A 21814-nucleotide genomic window follows, 5' to 3' on the forward strand; every position below is an offset into this window, starting at 1 on the left:
TCATAATTTTCCTCATACTAACCAATTCCGCCCTAATTCCAACTTATTTTACTGAACCTGGGTGACCAGAATCATATACAGCATTTAATGAGAGTTCTTACCTGTAGCTGATAAATGAAACTAATGGGGTTTGGCACATGCTAGGTTCATACTTGCTGTTTCACAGGCATTCTAGTGCCAGTGATCCTCCTATGAGTAAGCAAGTATACCATGGGGTTTTTTTCTTCTTATTTCTGATGTCTTCAAACTTTGAAGCAGAAATTACTACTAGACCCTGAAAGCATAATTCATCATTTCACACTATTGAAAAGTCACACTATTGAATTATCTATCTTTTTTTACTTATTCAAATTGTTTTACTGCTGGAAAAGCATTGTCTGAAAGCAGAAAGGCTGAAGTCAGACTTAAAAATAAATGTCCTATAATTAAAAAAGCATGTTGCTTCAACTTAACATTATCATTATTACAAAATTATACCTAATCCATCTTTAGAAGGACAAACTGGAAGGACAATTTGAAATGGTTCATCTACCCCACTTCAACATCGGTGATGAACAAAACTGTTCATTCTATCATTCCATAATCACCACTAATAGGATCTTTTCAGTATCTTAATTCAAATTTACCATTTGTTCAGTTTGAAGAGCCATTTTCCTATAGGAAGATGTGTTTCATTGCACAAATACATCTCTGTATCTCTAACAGCCTTCTGTGAGGTAGTTTTCCTACATGTCTTTACATGTGCACCTAGAGCAGATATGTCTATCCATAGTCTTTGAATCATAAGTAGGAATCACAACAAAAGGCAAGAGAAATTATGCTTGTCAACAAAAATCTAGTGCCAGATTTGAGTACAGTGATCACAATCTGGTTGATTGACTTGAATACTTGAACAGTAAATACTGGTCACAATTCTGTGGGAGATCAGAACTATTTTAACACTGCTGTCAGATTTGGCACCCAAATTGCAGAAAGGTGATGTAAAAGGATGATAGATGCTGGAGAGCTAAGGAAGAAATACAAATTCAAGAAGTGGCTATATCATGTAAATTTAATCATCAAAATAATCCTATTCAGTTACATGCTGATGAGCCAAATCATCCAACATTAAGGGACTGAGTGAATTTTTCACTTTAGACAAAATGCAAAAAAATATTTTAAAATAACAGGAAACATCAGAAGGATTAGGAAAAAATGGAGTGGGGAAGGCAGCTATGAATCTATACATGCTGGAGAGGTACAATATTCAAAAGAAACTTGCAATTTTGAATGGAAAAGAAGAACATTTGAAAGAGGATTCAGTTACTGTTCCAAGAACTCTATGATTATCCGGCTGTAGTGTCACACACAGTAGAAGGGATACTGTACTTAACTATATGTGTTGATATTTACATTTTTTTATTTATACACTCTCTTCTGGTCTTATTTTAAAAAAACAAATCACAAACAGTAAACAAGATCAACATTTTAATATATTCATTTCTGGGGAAATAAGAAATGAACCATGATAATCCTGTAGTGTGGATTAAAGGGGTCTCAAAAGCACAAAAAGCAATAGAGGTCTAAAAATAACATTAGTTTTGCAAATTGTATAAAAAACCTTAACATACTGTTATTCTTGAGATGCTAAGCTGATCAAAAACTGTAATTAAAACTAAATACAAACTAAAATACTTTCTACAAACAGAAATGACAGTATCTCTATGAGCTCTTTAGGAGTACGCATAAATCAGTCCAACTGATACAAAACACAGCAGAAAACAGAACTTTTACTTCCTAATCTTTACAATAATATACTATTTTATGCATTGCCAGTTTTTGTATCCTGAAATTGTTTTTTCATCAATTTATTTCTCTACACTGCTGCAAGCAAGATTAAGAAAAAATTACCCATTCCTGTTGAACAATACATTGTGAACCTGGATCCCCAGGCGGCTCAGAATGAAAGTATTCACCCAATATATTCACAATTATAAAGGAATTCAGCTTAATTTGGTAGGAAAATTCATGACATAGAAAATATCTCATCCACTACTGGAAACTCAAATATGAATTATTTTTGGTTTTTAGTAAGAAATTTTTCCTTACTCTAATGACAAGCAATTATTTTTTTCCCTTCAGGGATCTCACACTACATTTCATGTAATGTAAATATACATCAAGTACTGGTTGGGATTGTAGCAGGATGTTCCTGATGTAACTGCATTCACTAAGCCCTTTTATATATTTAGATTATTATAGTTGATAATCAGTACAGTGTACACTAGAAATTATATTTTTTAAAAATTATTATAAGGGAATTTACCTTGATATGACCATTTCCCCAAACAAATCATAAATATAGCAAAAACTAAAAGGTGAATTCACTAATTAGGAGTCTGCCATTAAATTAATTTAAACTGTCAGTCTTTAAGTCATTCAAGCCTCAATCTTTGTTATTGAAAAATTTAGAATAGAAGTTTTAGCTCCCAAAATTACCATGTTTATTATTATGCTGGTTCTTTACAGTGACCTTTTTCCCATGATAAAACAAAAAAAGATAAATTAATACAGTTCCAAGGAGAATACTATGTCCTAAGTACAGCCACTGTCTTTGTCTGTCTTTATTACAGCTACCTGAACACACCTATTTCTATGTTTTAGGCATGTTTAATATTTGCATTTTAAGAGCTCCAAAGAAAAAAAATCACAAACTGCGGATTTTGCCAACAGCTCTGCTGGATTTTGGCTCGGCTCTTTTAGTAGTCAAATGTACTACAGACCTGCAGAATCAGTATGGTAGATTTGTAGAAAATCAAGCCAAAACTGGTCTCACTCATCTTTAGTTCTGGCCATCTGCTTGAAGCATCTGGTAACAGGGTACATGCACCCACATCCAGAACGTGACTGCTCTCTTGCCAACTATGTGCCTAGGTAACTGCCAATATGTGCTTCTCCACTACTAACATGACAACTGTCAAAAAGAAGTTGAACATGTACGAAGAAATCTAAATTAAACTAACACATTACTTTCCCAAGTTACAGAAATATTTTTTGACATAATTGCTTGATAAAGGCAATGATAAATAAGTCACACAGTGAAACTGTGTGCAGTAAATATTTCAGAAAAGGTCAAAACAATTCTAGAAATGAGTTAAATTTTTAGATAAAACAATCAGAATTATACATTCAATATCTGATTTAAGAAGAAGAATAAAGTAAGAAATCAGCTCAAATTCTTTTCAAAGTTTCTTTTTGAATTTATCCAAATATATAAAATTAGTAGATGTAGTCTAACTGCCGCACATTAAAAATATTAAAAGAAGATGTGGAATGCCATATTAGAAATTAGGACATAAATGACAGATTAGAACACAGATGGTAAAGAAATGTGCAACTTCCACTGAAATTCATCCTCTTGTCATGTAAGTATAAACTTGTAACAAACATCTCTGCTCACTATAAAATAATACTTAAAAATTATTTTGTGCACTTCATACTAGGAGAAGTAGTAAAAAAAAATTAGGTAACTAATTACTGAAATTATTAACTCCTTTGCCAAGTATCATCAAACGAACTTTTTGTCTTCTTTTGCTATGGCATTTGTGAAAAGGTCATGTGTATTCAATGGCCAGGGAGTGCACAATTAAAAGTTAAAAGCAGGTGAGAGAGAGATATACAGACAGAAAATCTAAAATCAAAGCCTGGACAACTAATCCAGCATCATAATAGTAAACCACTAGACTATGGTTAGAGGAAAAGAATAAAATCAAAGATATCCAGAAACTGTCATAGCTTCTTGTTATTCTTGCCCTATCTGAATCATCAGTTGTTCCTCTTCTTATATTTAAACTTTATGGAGTAAAGCTCACAGGGTGTTTTTGCAGCAAGTTACCACTTAAGACGGTGTGATCCTCAGCCACTGCACTGGCTCCGATGCACAATGCTGCTGCTGCCACCAAATTAATAATAGCAATAAAATGATATAGCATTTCTATTAAGTGCTGTGATTATGATTGACACATATCTTACTTCACATGCAGGTGGTCCCATAGTTACCTGCTATTCCATGGTCAGTCATGGTTATGCAGTTTATAATAAGTTAGGAAACAAGTGCTATATCTTGCCATCCTCCCACTTTTGAAGGCAGGTTTTACCAAATGTTCATTGAGTCCATTGAAAAGTTATTCTAAAATATCATATGTAATAAATGATTATATACTATATGTAAATATTCCTTTGGTTTCCATTTTAATTTTTGGTTTCATCACATCTGTTTTAAACACTGTATTTTCAAAGCTTTATGATTTATTATATTGTAGTGTTTTCCAAAATACTGTAATGTAATTTTTGATTGATACAAGAAATAGAACTACAGTAAGTTCTTAATGCATTGTACATGGTGGTAATTCCGCTGACGTCTGTTAAATTCCATTAAGATACAGTAAACAAGAGCACAAGGATAGTAGACCAGACTCAATTAGTGAAAGAGAACGGGTAAATCTCATACAAGTCTGGTATCATAATGTTTTTCTGAATCTATCTTTATTTGTAAATTAAAGTAACCTCAAAGCACATGATGTCCTTGGATATGAAGAACTTTTAATGATGTATAAAATCTTTGGCATTCTTATCTTTTAGTGGTCTAAGGTGCGAGAATTTACAGCCATACTAAACATTTGAAGCTTGTGGCTTTTCCTCAGGCAATGTTATTCCAAGTAAGGAGAAAAAAAAATGAAAAGGAGGTGTAACAAGTTCACAAAATAAATATAATATGCTGGAATAATTATTAAGACACTGCAAATTGCTTCTAGGATTAAATACAAGTTGTTCTGCAATTTCCTTTACATCTTATATCTAGTGCTATTCAGAGCCAGCCTGAAGTTCGAAAAATCAATCAATTGTGCTGTATTTAAAAATTGCCCAAGGAAACAATTCTTTTTTTTATTTTGATCATAGAACAAACAAAGAAAAAATGCCTTATAAAATTATCAGAGAGATATTAAATGTTTAAACAGGTCTGTATACTTCCCTAACAGTTTAAAAAACAAAAAAAAAAAACCTAAGTGATGTAGCTGCTATCAAGTGAGGTATGAAATGCCTCATGCCCAATTTTTGGTTAGTGACATTTCCAGATTCCTGTCCATAGAACTTCTCAACGTGGTTATAATGACTAGAATTGAGAAGAGGCTCTTTCATTTGATGTGTTTGAAAGGTAGCTTTGTATGAACAGCTGTGTTTTCAAAATGCTTGCCACCTCTAAATTGGTCCTTGTGAAGTGAACTGTTTGCCTTATTGCCAGCAGGGCACATTGCAGTGTAGCTGCTGCATTTTTAGTTTTTATCACTGTCTCTCTAACTGCTGAAGTGGAAACGAAAGATTGCCAAAACCTGACGTGTTTCTTTTCCTTTCTGCCCACTCTGACTTGGTTCTTAGCTGTCTGTTGCTCCAGTGATGAGAAACGTTGCTCAGTTTATTCATTCACTGAATGTCTTTTCCAGCTCAAATAATGGTAATACCCTCTTGTAAACCAAGGCTCCAGCTGTCAACAGCAGTAAATGAAACAAACTTAATTAAGACATACCAATCATTGTCTACACAAGGGATAATTAGGCTGCAAAAAGTCACATACATCAGGGTGCATTTTTCTAAAAGCAAGAGATAACACATTAAAAGCAAGAGGCAGACCATATTTAGTAAGTGTGGATTGCAACAGGGATAACAGGGATGGACTTCCAGAAGAAGTTAAATAATCTGTCTACAAAGATTTAAACAGTTTTAGGACAGAATTTTAGTATGGGAAAACAATAATAAATACTAAGCAATACTAACTTTTTAGATGCAGGCTCTGTTTAGACTTTTTAATTGCAGACATTAGGAAGCATTCCATACCATTCTATCTGGATGAGGAAATACATGTACAATCAGAGTGTACACAAAGATTTATAAATGCAGCTGAGTAAAGAATTACACTCAAAACTACGGTGCACAGCTCCTGCTGCTGCCTATGAGAAATCACTTGTCCCACAGCTTAGCTTACTGGTGGTAATTTGCTGCTGAACCTCATCTCTACAAGCTTTTCTATTGTGCATCACGATATGTACAAGTTTTAAGAATTCTTACATCACATCAAAAATCTTGAGAGGTCACCAAAACCCACTACAAAAGAGCTAAACTAAAAAAGTATTTTTGCTTAACAGATAATGCTGACTACATTATTTGAAATAACTTTATTTTTAAGAAAGATACCTACATTTGCATGAAAACCTCTGTGTATGTAAAACTCAGATACTTTAAATACCACTCAAAGGAACAGGCCAAATAACCTTCAGGCTCTCTTTGTCCTTCGTGTTAGTGCCTTTAAAACTGAACATTTGAAATGCAAAACTTTCACATAAAATCCAGATGGTACAAAGCACTTAGCTTTAAAGCACTGGAACACATTAATAAAAATTCTGAAAATCACTGTTAGTAAAAGTATTTTAATTTAGTCTTTATTTAGTGTTTTCAGTACATCTTTACTATTATCAGTACATTAATGAAGAAAGGGAATCAATGCATTCCCAAAGTTCAAAGTATCACCAAGTTAAATGCTTATTTTCCAACACATTTATCTCTGTGATGCTACATTCTTCAAGGAAACTGAACTTCAATTACAGTTTATAGCGTTGAGTGCAAGATATCAATTTACATGAGGTTTATTTTGTTACAGTAAATTGCAGCTCACGTCTCAGTTCAGAATGGTTCGTACACACCTCAAGGTTAGAAATTAATTACATAAACACAGACACACATATAATCAATACAACCAGCTGGCATAAGCAAAGTCATACTGCATAACTTGATTCTAGGTTTTGCTGTTTTCAAGCGGGACCAGAATACATCAGCAATCCGTACTTTCTTACCTTCTTTGTCAACATTATATATCAGAGTCACACAATAATATTATTATAAATAAAATGACCAACAAAAATGTTTTGCAACTCACATGATTCTATAACTTTTTTCCTGTGCATTTCACTACTTTGCCTCTTTTGTGTACTGTATCAAACGATGTGTAAGACAGTCATATGATTTAGTTTTAGGCTGTCCTGCAAGAAGCAGGGAGTTAGACTTGATGAACCTTTTGGGCTCCTTCCAACTTGAGATATTCTGTTCTATGATCTTGTAAGCCATCATGGATGTTCATACTACTGCAGAAATATTCTTTTATTCTACACCTGGGATAAAAGTTAATACCAAATAATTTTCATGTAAAACAATACATAGATATGCCACTATTTAAACCAAAAATCTTTCTGAAGTGAAACAATGCATTTTATAACAATGACTCTGCAGGCTGAGAGAGAGTGTAAAAATTATTCTACAATCTGTTATTCAAGGCACTCAACCCCAGCGAATATTTTACACAAGGCAGAAGCACTTTAACCGGAGAAATAAGAAAGATTTATGCTAGAACACCATATGAGCTTGAGCTGGTGGCTTATTAGCTGGAGCATTCACCAGAAAGAGAAAAGACATCAGATATTTTTTTATAAAGAAGAAAAAATTCAACCTGGATCTCTCGCCTCTTTTTCTTTGCTGCCTTTTGTGGAAAAAACACTCATATATATGACATTAAAATGTCCACTGGTGCCCTTGTTTTTGGCTTGAGAAACCCATAGAAACTGAAGTATAAACTCAGGAGGAGTATAAACTCAAACCCAGGAGGATGTTGGCTCTATGTACACAAAAATGTAGTAGTTTACATGCTTTAACTGGTACAGCCTCTCAGTTACTTGGAACACACATGAAAAGTCCATCTTGGTCCGCATCCTATCTTACACAGTGGCCAAGAGCAAATGCCCAGGGAGGAGCAGAAAAACAGGTCAGCTATATATTTATGCTTCCCTCGAATACTTTCCCACTACCTCTCTGAGCAGAATATCCCTAAACATCACAGTGGGATCAAAATGCTGAGATTAGATATCTGCAGTAGCAGTTTGTTGAATCTCAATTAATTTAGTATTCAGGTAAGATTTTCAATGATGTTCTGATTATTAGAAGCTTACATTTTGTATTTGCCACACTTACAGATACATTTTTAATATACAATTGAAATAGAATTCCAGAAGTCAATGGGACATACTTTAAAAAGTTCATCAAGAATACAACTCAAAAAATTCCTCCAACGGCCATCCTCCATTCTCCCTATATAGTAAACTACATCTGTGTGCTTGGCACAGCATGGCATAGAATGATTTCTACTTTAGTAAAGGGGACAGTCCTCCATATAGGTGCCACCTTCTGGTGCCAAAATTAAGAGCAAGTCATAGGCTTTAACTGTCCAATGCAAACCTTTCTTTTTCTGCAAGCCTTAAGCTCATCTCATTTCCCAGAACAAAGGAACAGATTACAATTTTACTATTTCAGTCCGTATGTGTTTGCATTTCAGTATAATGTGGGCCATTTGCAGAAAAACATATTATTAATCCTCAAAACAGCAGAATGTTTTCTGTATGTTTATCTCACACATTGTCTGTTCACTCTATTAATACACTTATATGTTAAAATAAAATATTAAATGTCCTTAAATGCATATATAACAAACAGCCACCTCAAAGTCTTGCCAAATATACTTCAAACTGGCCCAGTGCTCATGTCACTCAACGTGGTCCAACACCTTTCCTCTGAGCTGATAGGGAATGCATCTATGGTCAATATGCCTAAGCCTCCTGGTCTTGGAAAGGAAACCTAAAGTCCAAATCCTTGACACTTGACTTTTGCAAGTCTATCTATACCAGCAACACCTCAAAAGTTATTTATCAATGTCAATAAAGCATTGATCTTGCCTTAAAGTTTGTAAACAAGGTCACTGAATTTTAACACTAGAGGCAAGGCAAGAAAGGGCATGACAGTCTTCTGAGACAAAGTCTGGTTAAAGTTAGTGTGAAGTCTATATTCTGAAGTAAATGAAGCAGTTAATGTGTACTGCTTCATATATGAAAACACAGAAACTTTTGAATTATGTGGCTTGAACAAAATGTACACCCAAAATAGGATATTATTTTTCTCCACAATAAAACTATCACATACCAAAGATCTGGGGAGAGCACATTTGCTGCTTCAGGATGCTAAGGTTTCAGTCTTTACTATAATTTGGGACATGAAGACAATCTGCAACTTCATAGCAAATTTCAGAATCTCGCAGAACTACAAACCAAAGAAGAAATTGCTAGTGTAGATTTTTTCTTCTTCTTATCACTCTAAAGACACTTTTCTGTTATTATTGTCGTTATTCCTTGCAATTCAAGTTGTTGAAGTCAAAATAAACAAGGCAGTAATTAGCCTGAATTTCCTAAGATGACAAGCTATTTATTGTGAGGTACATATTTCTTTCTAATTATCACTTTAAAGAAAAAAAAAACAACAACAACCAAGTTTTGTTCCTAAACAGCAGCTACAAAAAGAATTAGAAAATGATGAAACTTATGGATTGTCAGTTTTTTATATTTCTGTATAAATATCTCAGGCTTGCCTAAGAATGTCATCATTAGGAATGTGTATTAATCTAGCCATTCCATTTTCCTTTGATTACACATAAATTATATTCTTTATATTTATAAACTTCACATTCAAAAGTTAAATATTCATGCTCTGTAGGATTTTGCTCAGTGTTTACATTTTCAAAGCCAACAGACCTCAGTTTGCTTCTACTGATAACTGAAAGAAAAAAAGAAAATATTTTAAAGGATCACAAAATATATAGAAAAACCTCACTGATGTATTTTGTGTTAGACTTTGTGGATCTTTATCTTTCTGTAGAGCAATGCTCCACTGGATGTATGACAAGCTACAAGTCTAAAGATATATTACTATATTAACTTCATTTATGCTATCTGGATACCACTACAATACTCTAGGCACCACAGTAATTTTCTTTTCTTACTTGCAATAATTAACATTAGAGAGCAAAAGATAACTAAATTAATTTATAACTTTATAGTTCCTTATACTCATTATTTCCTGTTCTTATATTTTAGGTCATCCTGTCACTCCTGCAAACACTAATCAATCATGGGATTTGAAGTTAATACTACTAAATAAATGAATTGCTTAATCTCCTATGACCATCTATACATACTTCATCTTCACAAAGCTTATCAATTTTATGTCATCAAGGACAGAGTGACCTTCATTTCCACAAAATGCCTCTTACTACCGGACAAGTTGGTTACAAATTTATCACTCATCCTCACGAAGAAAGTCCTTCACGATCATCATTTGACAAATGCAAGTGTGTGTTTTATCAATTGACCAGGTCATACTAATTTCCAAAACTGTAATTGTGGAATACTAGAGGGCCTGTTACTTTTCTGAAATTTTGAGCTAAGATGAAGGACATGCAACTCAAAATTAATTTTCTACTTGGCATATTTATCACTGCACTAGTACAAGCTGTAGAAAAAAAAGCAGACTGCCCAGAGTCATGTATATGTGAGATCAGACCATGGTTCACCCCCAGGTCTGTGTATATGGAGGCTCCAACAGTGGACTGTAATGATTTAGGCCTTTTTCATTTTCCAGCCAGACTGCCTGCTGACACCCAAGTTCTACTTCTACAGACAAATAATATTGCAAAAATTGAACATTCAGTAGACTTCCCAGTGAATTTAACTGGTCTAGATTTATCTCAGAACAATTTATCCTCAGTGACTGGCATTAATCTTAGAAAGATACCACAGCTGCTTTCAGTGTACCTTGAAGAAAACAAACTCACTGAACTCCCTGAAGAATGTCTCTCTGGACTCCACAATTTACAAGAGCTTTATATTAATCATAATCTGCTTTCTGTGATTGCACCGGGAGCTTTCATAGGCCTCAATAATCTTCTCAGACTTCATCTCAATTCGAATGGTCTTCAAATGATCAACAAGAAGTGGTTTGAAGCTACTCCTAATCTTGAAATTCTCATGATTGGAGAAAACCCAATAATCAGAATAGAAGACATGAACTTTAAGCCCCTTATCAATCTGCGCAGCCTAGTTTTAGCAGGAATAAATCTCACTGAAATACCAGATAATGCTTTGGTTGGCCTTGACAATTTAGAAAGCATCTCCTTTTACGACAACAGATTTGTTAGAGTGCCCCACATTGCTCTTCAAAAGGCTACAAATCTTAAATTTCTGGATCTAAACAAGAATCCCATTAACAGAATACGACGAGGAGATTTTAGCAATATGCTGCACCTAAAAGAGTTAGGAATTAATAACATGCCTGAACTGATCTCTATAGATAGTCTTGCTGTTGATAATTTGCCAGATTTAAGAAAAATAGAAGCTACCAATAACCCCAGATTATCATACATTCATCCAAACGCATTCTACAGACTTCCCAAGCTGGAATCCCTCATGCTAAACAGCAACGCGCTCAGTGCCCTGTACCACAGCACAATAGAATCCTTGCCTAACCTCAAAGAAGTCAGTATACACAGCAATCCCATTAGATGTGATTGTGTAATCCGTTGGATTAACATGAATAAAACAAACATCCGCTTCATGGAGCCAGAGTCACTATTTTGTGTAGACCCTCCCGAATTCCAAGGCCAGAATGTGAGAGAAATACATTTCCGGGAAATGATGGAAATCTGTCTCCCCCTGATAGCTCCTGAAAGTTTTCCATCTACTCTGGATTTAAAAACTGGCAGCCATATTTCCTTGCACTGCAGAGCAACAGCAGAACCAGAACCTGAAATCTACTGGATAACACCATCAGGACACAAACTTTTGCCTAACACTGTTTCGAATAAATACTACATTCATTCTGAAGGAACATTAGACATAAGTGATGTAACAGAAAATGAAAGCGGCTTATATACATGTATAGCAACAAATTTAGTTGGGGCAGACCTAAAGTCAGTCATGATCAAAGTGGATGGCTCATTCCCTCAGGACAGCAATGGATCTTTGAATATCAAAATAAAGGATATAAAATCTAATTCTGTTTTGCTTTCATGGAAAGCAAGTTCTAAAATTCTGAAGTCCAGTGTTAGATGGACAGCCTTTCTGAAAGCTGAAAACTCTCAGGCTGCACAGAGCGCTCGAATACCATCTGATATAAAGGTATATAATCTTACACATCTAAATCCATCAACTGAATATAAAATTTGTATAGATATTCCCACTATCCATTCACAGAATAAGAAACAATGTGTCAATGTAACCACAAAAGGACTGGACTTGGCAGTGAAAGGCTATGGAAAGAACAATATAATAGGTTTCATTGCTTGCCTTGGTGCTCTTTTGGGAATCATCTCTGTGATATATCTCTACAGCTGCATCTCACAAGAGATGAACTATGACACTGGACACAGCTATCTAAAGAATTACCTGAAGAAACAATCCTTTTCACTCAATGAGCTTTATCCTCCTCTAATCAGTCTTTGGGATATGGGCAAAGGAAAAAGCACAGCAATGGAAGTAAAAGCAACTGTAATAGGTGTACCAACCAATATGTCATAAATACATCAGTATATCACTTAACTTCTGAAATAAAAAGCACATGACTGCATTTGTGCTGAACAAAAAGGCAACAGGAAAAAATATTTCTTTTAGGAATTGGATGCCTGGACTTCGCTGCTGCTGACAAATGGGAATATGTACTGACTCAGCAAAAGAGAAGAATTTTAACTGGCTTCTAAGGGTACTTACCAACCAAATACAATTAAATTCATTTTCTAGAACTTTCACAGGACTTTTAAGTCTGGAATACAGTGCAAGTAGCCAAGAACGTTTTCTGTATTTTTTTTTTTTAATTATTACATAAAAGTAGTGGAACTGAGCAATACCTCCTCCTGTGCTGTATTACACACACTAGCCACGAGTTTTTGCAGTGAACAGATATACTAGGATTGACACATGGTGTAATGAAATGGGCAAATTCTGTAGAGTAGACACAGTGAGTATGTGAATTTTTTTTATGAGGAAAATACATTTTTGATTAAAATCAAAACAGTTTTTGCCTTGTTTGTTTCTAAAAAAAAAAAAACATTCTGGGAGCTTTTGTCTGACAATAAAGTAACTCATTCTAATGTCTGGTAAGATATCTCCTTAAATATTCTTCTGCTAAAATACCAGTCTGAGCACATAGGACATTTTTGCTGGTTTTAGGCTGTATAACTGCAACAAATCACACAACAAATATTTTAGTAAATTACTTACCCATAATAATAGTAACAACCATATTTTACACATTGCTTATTGTGGGAGGAAGAAGAAAGGAGGAGGGTGGGAAGGAGACACCAGACTGACAGGGAAAAGGAATGTTAGCTATTGATAACAGCAAGTTTTTAGCTGCTTTGGTATTTTCCCAGGAGCCTGAAAACTAAATGCAATGTTTAGACTCAAATCATATAAATCCAATATTTTGTCTTCAGTCAAAAGGCCAATTCAGTTATTAGTAACGTCTAAAGGCTGGCCATACAGGGAATTCTGATAGCTTGAACAGTTTAAATGATATTAAGGTTTTCTTTCTGGACCTGCAGACTTTCATTCAGCAATAAAGACTGACTAGTTTATAAAGCTCCTCAGCTTTCAATGTAACAATGTAACAAGTAATAAATGACTGACAGAATGATTATTAGTAGAAATGAAATGAAACAAAATGAAAAGAGAACACTGAATACCTGACTACTTATATTGAAGCTAAAGTTCTCATGGGAGTAGGACTGTGCCCATAAGCAGCAAATGCGCGTGAGAAGCTGCTGATCAGAATGTTGATTACAAACTAAACCCTGTTCTGTTAGGATGGAAGAAGTGACTACTATCCAGTAGAGACATCTGACCATTAAGATATCTGATGAAAATAAGTGGCACCTCCTGATAAAGAAAGCAACAGCAAAATTGTTATTTTGGTTCATATATACGAAAACAAATATGAAGAAAGAAAATATCACTGAATATTTTGCTTACGGAAGTAAATATTCACAGAATGCATAGGTGGCTTGAATTACAGAGTAAAAGTAGGAGTAACAAACATTTCCTTTAAGTCTTTAGCTGATTTTAACATTTTTTTAACTCTATAATAATAATAATACATTTTATCTTCCTAGACTTGGTTGAAGGAAACGTTTCTGTGGAATCACTGACAGTATTTCCGTAGATAGAAAAAGGAGAGCTATTTCTTGTAATAGACATTAACTTTTCTACTTATTCACTGTTTGCTCCATATTTTTAAAATGTTATTGGTCTACAAGCACTTATAACATACAAAAATAGTTTCATTTTACCTAGTACCAATGAATAGCTTGCTTTCATGTTAAAGATGCCCTTTTCCTAGTTAAATCCCAGGATTTTAAAATTATGTAAAGGTAATTTTCAAAGTTGTTAAAGGCAGAAAGAAGAACCTGATACTAATTTGAAACCACCAAACTTGGGATACTCATAGAGTCGGTACGTTTCGCTGAACGAGGAAGTTTACCAACCCGACAAATCGCTGTCGCACTTAAAGGCCCATTGAAAGGGGCCGCGGGCGCTGCAATGGAGGGACCGGTCTCAGCACCGGGGACAGCTCCCGCAGCGGCGCGTGCCTCGAGGCGCCGTCGCCCAGGCGGGACCCGCCACCGAGCAGACACCGCAGCTGTCAGCAAGAACCTGTAGGTATATCTTGCAGGTTTAACTTTGGAATCGAGCTACATTTAGACTTTACAACTCTTGGAGCTTAGAAATGAGAATCTAACTTTTTTTCCAGTCCAAAACATCTCTGCACGGTATTGTAAAACAGCAAACGAATACAAGTCTAATGGTGAACACTGATAAGGAGACTTTTTCCCCCTCACAGAGTAAGTATAGGCTTTATTTACTTTATTTAAATATCTCACTAAAAGTTTTTGTTGATGGATAATATGCATTTTTATGTAGAAGAATTCTCATACTAAACTTTTGAGAGCTGAAACGTAACTAGATATATCTCACAAATATTTGAATTGTTCTACACTTTTATACTGATATCACATTAAAATATACCATACATTTTAAGAAATGGATTATCCTGTTAATTGCTAAGATGTGAATTATTTCCTTTATATCCCAAAGAAGATAAATATAACTGCATTTGCTTAAAGTAGCTTTCAACCCTCTCCTCACATTACCTTGATTAAGCCATTTTCCAACTTTATACCTTCCTTTCTCTGAAAGTATCTCTGAAAGAATATGCTCAGCTTTTGTTTTCAACATACCAACAAGATGCATCTTCTGTAACTATCACTGAGTAATATTATTTGTCCAAATATGCTTCACTGCTATCATGCATAAGTGAAACTTTAAGAAATACTAGAAAATGTCCTTAAGAAGAGGGTCAAAATTGCCACCACAGTAAGTTATGAGATTATGAAATTTTTAGTGATTCATAGAAAAAAACTTTGTGATTTGGTAGGGGTGCTTAACTGATGGGGTACAAAGAAGGCATACAACCGCAATAATAAGAATGGAGATAATCCGTCAAAGAGTTCTCACTCTTACCAAAGGATCTGCAGAAAGAAATGCTTACAGATTTAATTACAGCTTTAAAAATACATACTTACTAGCACATTCAAGTTAACATGAAGATCAATTTATTCATGAACTTATATATCAACAGCATTACAATTCTTCAGTATTATACTAAGGTTCTAAATACCTTTACATTTATATTTTACACATTGCTAATAGAAACGTAAGTTTAGTGCTATTTTTTTGATCAGTTTCTGTTTACTGTAAGAACATGTAAAAGGCAGAAGTATGTTGAAGGTGAGGCCATTTAAATCCACTTAAAAATAGATTTCAACATGTATATTGATTAATGAATGTTTGTTTGATCCTTTTGTTATATACACTTCTCTCTGTGTGTGTGAAGTACTTCTGTTAGCAACACGTTAGCCTGTCTGCAGACCTTTATTTCATTATATCTGTATTGCATTATTTTATCTACTATACAAAAGTATATCTGGTAGAACACACGGCAATGCTAACAATGGCAATACTGTGAACCACCTACTATCCATATAAACATAACATCCTTAATATCTACACAGAAACATCTCCATTCTATTAGCCTAACAAATCTCTAAGAAGATTCATTATTTCTCCATGACCAAAGACATTCTTCATGTTAAAATCCCCATAGAAGCTGCAGGCGAGCAGTGGGATACTTGTGTAGCTGTGTGTACAAATGGATAGCTGTTTCTTCGACAGATATACTACTCTATAAACCTGAGGGTCCTTAGGAAGTAATAAATCCACCTTTTAGCTTTAATAGCTTAGTGTATATTTAACACACATCACTTCACAGATATATGATGAAAAAATCTAACAACAAGAATCCGTTAAAAAAAAGTATAAGAAGAACTGCATAATAGTGGTATAGTATACTTTTTAATAATCTCTGCATTTACAGGAAGGTTGTTTTTTCCACACAAGGCACAGGGCTAAAATTTGTGATTTCCTCACAAGTTGAATACACCAGTTTTCTCCTACTCATTCAAAGTATACAGTCACATTAACACCTCAGTCAAAGATCAGTATTTCCTTTAGTAGGAATTCTCTACTAAAATAGGGAAAGTAAGGAAAGTAAATGGAAGAATATTTGCATACAGAAATAACTTCTAAGAATGTAACAGACACGGTAAATGATCGTATTCTTCCTTCCAATGATTATCCATGAAGAGACTACAAAACCTACAGATAATACTGAGTTCTAAGCATTACTCTGAATACAGGACTATTCTCATTGTGTGTCCTGGCTAGAGCTCAGGTGAAAACAGAAATGCTGACAACAGCTGTACATACAGGATATAGTGTACCATAGCTCAGTGCTAAATTACGGGTCAAGGAAGGCTATAGCTCCTCCTGTCCTCAATACTGCTTCCTGCTTCAAAATGCCTACACATGAGACAAAATTACTTTCCAGGCCATCATCGTGAAATATACTGGTTGATTCCTTTTGACAGTCCAATCCAGCTTTCCTCTTTATCTCCATATGTCATGCAGATTTACACTCTTTCCCAGGACCAATGCAAGTATAGGATCCCACCGTGATGTTTGGCATAATATATCACCCTGAGACTGCCTCTCAGTACTAGCACAGTGTGGAATTCATCAGACAACGTTGCTAATAGCCATATAGACAGCTCTCAGGTTCACACAGCTAAGTAAGCAAACATGAAGAGTCCCATGTTAATTACAAGTTATTCATAGGTGATCCCTTCAGTTCAAACTATTGCTGCAGATGAAAAAGCAAATAAAAATTGGGTTGTTATGGAAGCATGCACTTATTTCACTCTCCAGCACTTAAGATGACCTGAGAGCTAGGTACCACCACAAGGGCCAGCAAGGCAATAAAAGTCTCTTTTATCAACAGAAGACAGACAAGGAAGAAATCAAGATACAAAAATGAACCTATTTATATTATTTTTTAAAGGACTAATCTCACTAAATATGGAGTCTAATGACATCACAACAGTAGAAAAATTACTTTGTTCATCTTTTTAAGTCTACCAATTACACCACCTGGATCACTAGACCTCGAAGGATAGATAAATAAATGAGAAGATTATCTCTGCAAGACAAAAAAAAAAAAAAAAAACCAAACAAGTGAGGCATGCCTGAACCAAGGTGTGCAACAGCATCAACAACACAAAACTGAGTAGAAACTGAATGATGCTTTTCAAGCTAACTGAATAATAAAGAAACACAAAAACAAAACTCAAAACTTTCCTGATAATTGGTTAGCTGTGCTTCAGAACCTCAACAGAGAAGAAGGAACACCCTGCTTTTAGAAGTAGAATAAACATGGGCTTTGCACTGGTCAAAGACAGAGAAACCTCGAAGAAAAGATATCTAAAACTAATTTTGAAAAAGCAGTGCTAATACTCTTCATCTATACGCATTTCTTCCCATCCTAACCTAGATTCTATAAAGAAAGCATTTTGGCATTCATATACTACACTTTACAGGTCAAAGGGTTTACAGTTTTGTCACTTAGCATGTGAGCACAAGTCAGATTCCTTGAGATGGCTGTTGGGAATAACATTTGAGGGCAGAAACTTGTCAGAAAATCTTATTTTTTTGTATGAAATTGTACTTTATGTTGTTAACATTTATGATGCCTTTCTGTTTCTGGCTCCAGCATGGATTTTAGCTAGACTTAAAAACATACAGCTAAATACTTTATAGCACTGAAGAAACTGGGTTACTGGCTGAAGACAGCTAAAAGACAGTGCTTTGACATAATGGTGGAATGATTTTTTTAGGACACAGAACTGTATGATGAAGATCATCTGTTTCAATATATTTAAACATTTAAATGGAAGATAAAAGAGGTACAAATAGAGTTAGAATTAACACTTTTAAATTGAATGCAAAGTGTCCCATAACTATGCAAAATAAAACACAAACATCTAAAGTTATTCTCGCTATAATGAAGCAACTGCATCATTAAACTAGAGGTAGTCAGCTATGTCTTTCTTTACATATCAGGTAATAAAAGGATTAAATTAAATCCAACTGTTACTATCATTTATACTCTTAGATTAATTTAATCTCACCTTAACATTTACTATAAAATGGGATAGGTGAATGTATATTACTTAGGTAGCTATTTAAAAAAAGCATTTTTGTCTAGTTAGACTACTGTGTAATCAGCAATACAATGAAAACTTCAGAGAAATATTTATATAAATCCATTCTATATTACCTTGACACAACACACTAAACTGCAGTCATTTGCATTTTATCAATTCACTACTGGCTTTGCGCTTTACAAAAATTAAATTGTTTACCAATCTTAAGTGTTAAAGTATTACATAATTTATTTCATAAATTCTCTGCAGGTATTTAAGAGAAGTACAAGCAAACTAAATGCTATATTGAATATTCATGTGCCACACAATGTATTCCAAAATATGGAACAATGCTTTCTCCTAAAATATCTGCTTACACGAATTCACCTACCTTTACCTAGGTTATATAACATAGGCACACCACTACCTCAATTCCATTTCTTCTACAGCCATGTAAGAGGATTTCAATACTCAGGCTAGGATGAACTGTATCCCCAAGAGTTCCAGTCTCTTCGTTTGACAAGTCCAGAATATTACTGTCCACTGTAACAGCACTTATAAATATATATTTATATTATCATATCCAAATCACTTTGTTGCCTTTCAGGCTGCTACTTTCCAATTCAAAATTACTTCTTTTTCCTCCTTCAAGGAGCTTCAGCCTCTCTCTCACCCTTCACATTTCTTCCATTCATTTAGCATTAATCAGTGTGGGCATGCAGCACTCCTTTTTAACTACTTTCTACTTCATTAATGTTTCATCTTTTTCCCAGTCTCCTATGAAAGGTATTACCAGAATATCCTTCTCTAAGCTATTTGTTTTATTTTCTAATTTTCAATTACATCAAAAGAAGAACAGAAAAAAAAGCTGAATGGTTCTGTGGATTTGAGCACAAATTTCAAGTGTAGCCAAAGAAAAACAATCTGTGAGAACTCTGCAGTCTGTTCCCCCACCTGCTTCAGTGGTCAGCTCTTCCTAAATGATATCATGTTTAACTAAAGCTCACTTTCTCTCCCTTGGTCTTAGAAAACCTGATTAAAATGAAGGATGTCCACTGCAGCTAGAGTCATTTAAGTTATTTCTAGCTCGTGTAATGTCTGGATTATTAGAAAGAAAACAGAAAGAAAATAATCTTATTATTCATCCAGGCTATCAAAAGCATATTACTATTTATAAGCATATACCAATAAAGACATTACACCAAGGCACATACACCAAAAAGGAAAGCTCCCCGCTGCCCTGAATATCAGTTAAATAATACTTCAGCATAAAAGAAACAAAAATGTATTGTCAAAGAGTTGTGGGTTTTTTCTTTACCACATCAAAAGGTAGGTAAGTGCCCACCAGTACTTCCTCATACAGCAAAAGCAGTTAGGTCCATAACTTCCACTGAATTTAACAGATACTAGACTCTGCCTGTTCAGGTGTTTTGGACATTTTGAAGCATGCCCCTGGATGATAAAAAAAGCCTTGCCCCATTAACCTATCTATCTGACTGATGGCCCTCAAAAATTTGCATATGCATGTCTCTAGTGAAGCAAATATAAAAGCAATGTACATAATTCATTTAATTGAAACATTACATATATTTTTAATTAAGACAAAATGGGAAAAGAACAGTATTATTTATTTAAAATGCTTAGAATAGAATGTGTGCAGAGCATCTGTTTCAGGATTATTAAATAATTCAATATCCAGCAAAGAAATATTGGATAGTCTAGAACTTTAAGTACCAGCAAAGGAATGTTTTCTGTGTTCAGATATTATCTAATTACAAACAAAAGTAATATGCTATACATATTCTAAATCACATTACGTTAAGATACCACAAATAATAAAGGTTTCCCTCAGATTCTTATTGCTCCTGACCTAAAAAGTTTGCAAGAGCTTGCTCCTGTTATTCATCTCTAACTATCAATCATCTTCCTACAGGATGTCTTAGGTTTCGGCTTGTCTTCTTCCTCTTTTTGTCTTCTTCATTTGAAATATCTTACATGGGAAAGCTCCCTGCCTTTGTATGACATGCAACATCATTCTCCCACTACCATCATCTTTTTTTAACATCTTCTTTTGCTTATCAACCTGGCACAGAACTCTACTTTTCCCTTCCCAAAATTAATATTCTATCACATTGGATGTGTATAAAATAATCTAAATTCTTCTTGCTAGAACACTTACATTAAATATGCCAAACTATGTATAATGAGATGACTTTTCAGTGAGTAGGGGTTTACTTTAATCAAGAGTGTGGAAACTGTCTCATAAGTATTGAGAAAATAGAAAATCTAAGGAAGAAAAACAGAATACCTAAACCAAAATATGGTAGATTACAAACTTTACCATTCCTAATAGATCAAGTGCAGACTATGTAAGTATTGCAAATAAAAGTGAGGAAATATCAGAAACAAGATACTCAATGATAGATAAGTCAGTGGTAAAAACAAATTATTACATAGGATGATAGAAATATTTCACGGGGAAAAAAAAAAACAAACAAAAACAAACAAACAAACAAAAAACCGCCAGAAAATAAGAGAGCTGAAAAAATGTGGCCAAAGAGGACAAAATTGCTAAAAGATCAAGTTCACAACAGCATCAAATCAATAAATATAAGGAAAAAGAAGATGAATGAACAAGAAGGTGCTACAAGTAGTCTTAATGATGGTAAAAGAGAAAAGCAGGGTAGAGGACAGTTATAGGAAAGACTGTCGGAAAGGAACAAGTTAAGACACTCAAGTGTAATAGCCCATCGTGGTAACACAAGTATTAAAGGCATCAAAAGATGAGTCAGTAGTTGGAAGCAAATTTGGAACAAGAGAAAGTTACAGTATTAACAAAAACTTAGAAAAATTAATGATAAAGAGATGAAGAAACAGCCAGTGAAAACAAGTGATCTCGAAGATACCATGAGATATACATGTCCAGAAGTTTCAAATGAAGACAAGACTTAACAAGAATGGGGGAGAAGGACAAGACAGCAGCAGTATCTGCTTTGATTTGTCCAAAATATTTAGTACAGAAAAAAACTGTTAACAAGCCTGACCTTCTGACTATTTTAAAATCAACAGGAAACAACCATGCTTAGGAGACAAATTATAATTTCCATACCTTATGATTCATAATTCACCAGTTGTCAAGCAAAAAGTCACAAAACTAATTGAAAAATAAGTACAAAAATACTTATTAGAAACTGAAAAGAGGTAAGTGCTTAAGCAATGAAGAGCATGCTTGGAAATTCTGGCTAAAATGAGGAAGGCAGA

At 34.4% G+C, this 21814-nt stretch overlaps 2 protein-coding genes across 3 annotated transcripts in view; one reads left to right on the forward strand and one right to left on the reverse strand.

Annotated features, from left to right (window-relative positions):
• LRRN3 (leucine rich repeat neuronal 3) overlaps positions 1-12971 on the forward strand; it is a 34979-nt gene extending 22008 nt beyond the window's left edge. The window contains exon 2 of the mRNA XM_005242104.4: positions 10002-12971. Coding sequence (XP_005242161.2) covers positions 10353-12479 — 2127 coding nt within the window. The 5' untranslated portion in view covers positions 10002-10352 and the 3' untranslated portion in view covers positions 12480-12971. The remainder of the gene's footprint in view (positions 1-10001) is intronic.
• The window catches only part of IMMP2L (inner mitochondrial membrane peptidase subunit 2), a 478383-nt gene that overhangs the window by 268933 nt on the left and 187636 nt on the right, over positions 1-21814 (reverse strand). The window contains exon 4 of one of the 2 annotated variants that reach the window (XM_055808310.1): positions 6163-7199. The exons of the other annotated variant lie outside the window; for it this stretch is intronic. Coding sequence (XP_055664285.1) covers positions 7088-7199 — 112 coding nt within the window. The 3' untranslated portion in view covers positions 6163-7087. Of the gene's footprint in view, positions 1-6162; positions 7200-21814 lie in introns of those variants that run through there. 2 annotated transcript variants of the gene reach the window in all.

Source organism: Falco peregrinus, chromosome 6, assembly GCF_023634155.1.
Source record: "Falco peregrinus isolate bFalPer1 chromosome 6, bFalPer1.pri, whole genome shotgun sequence".
Taxonomy (NCBI): Eukaryota; Metazoa; Chordata; class Aves; order Falconiformes; family Falconidae; genus Falco; species Falco peregrinus.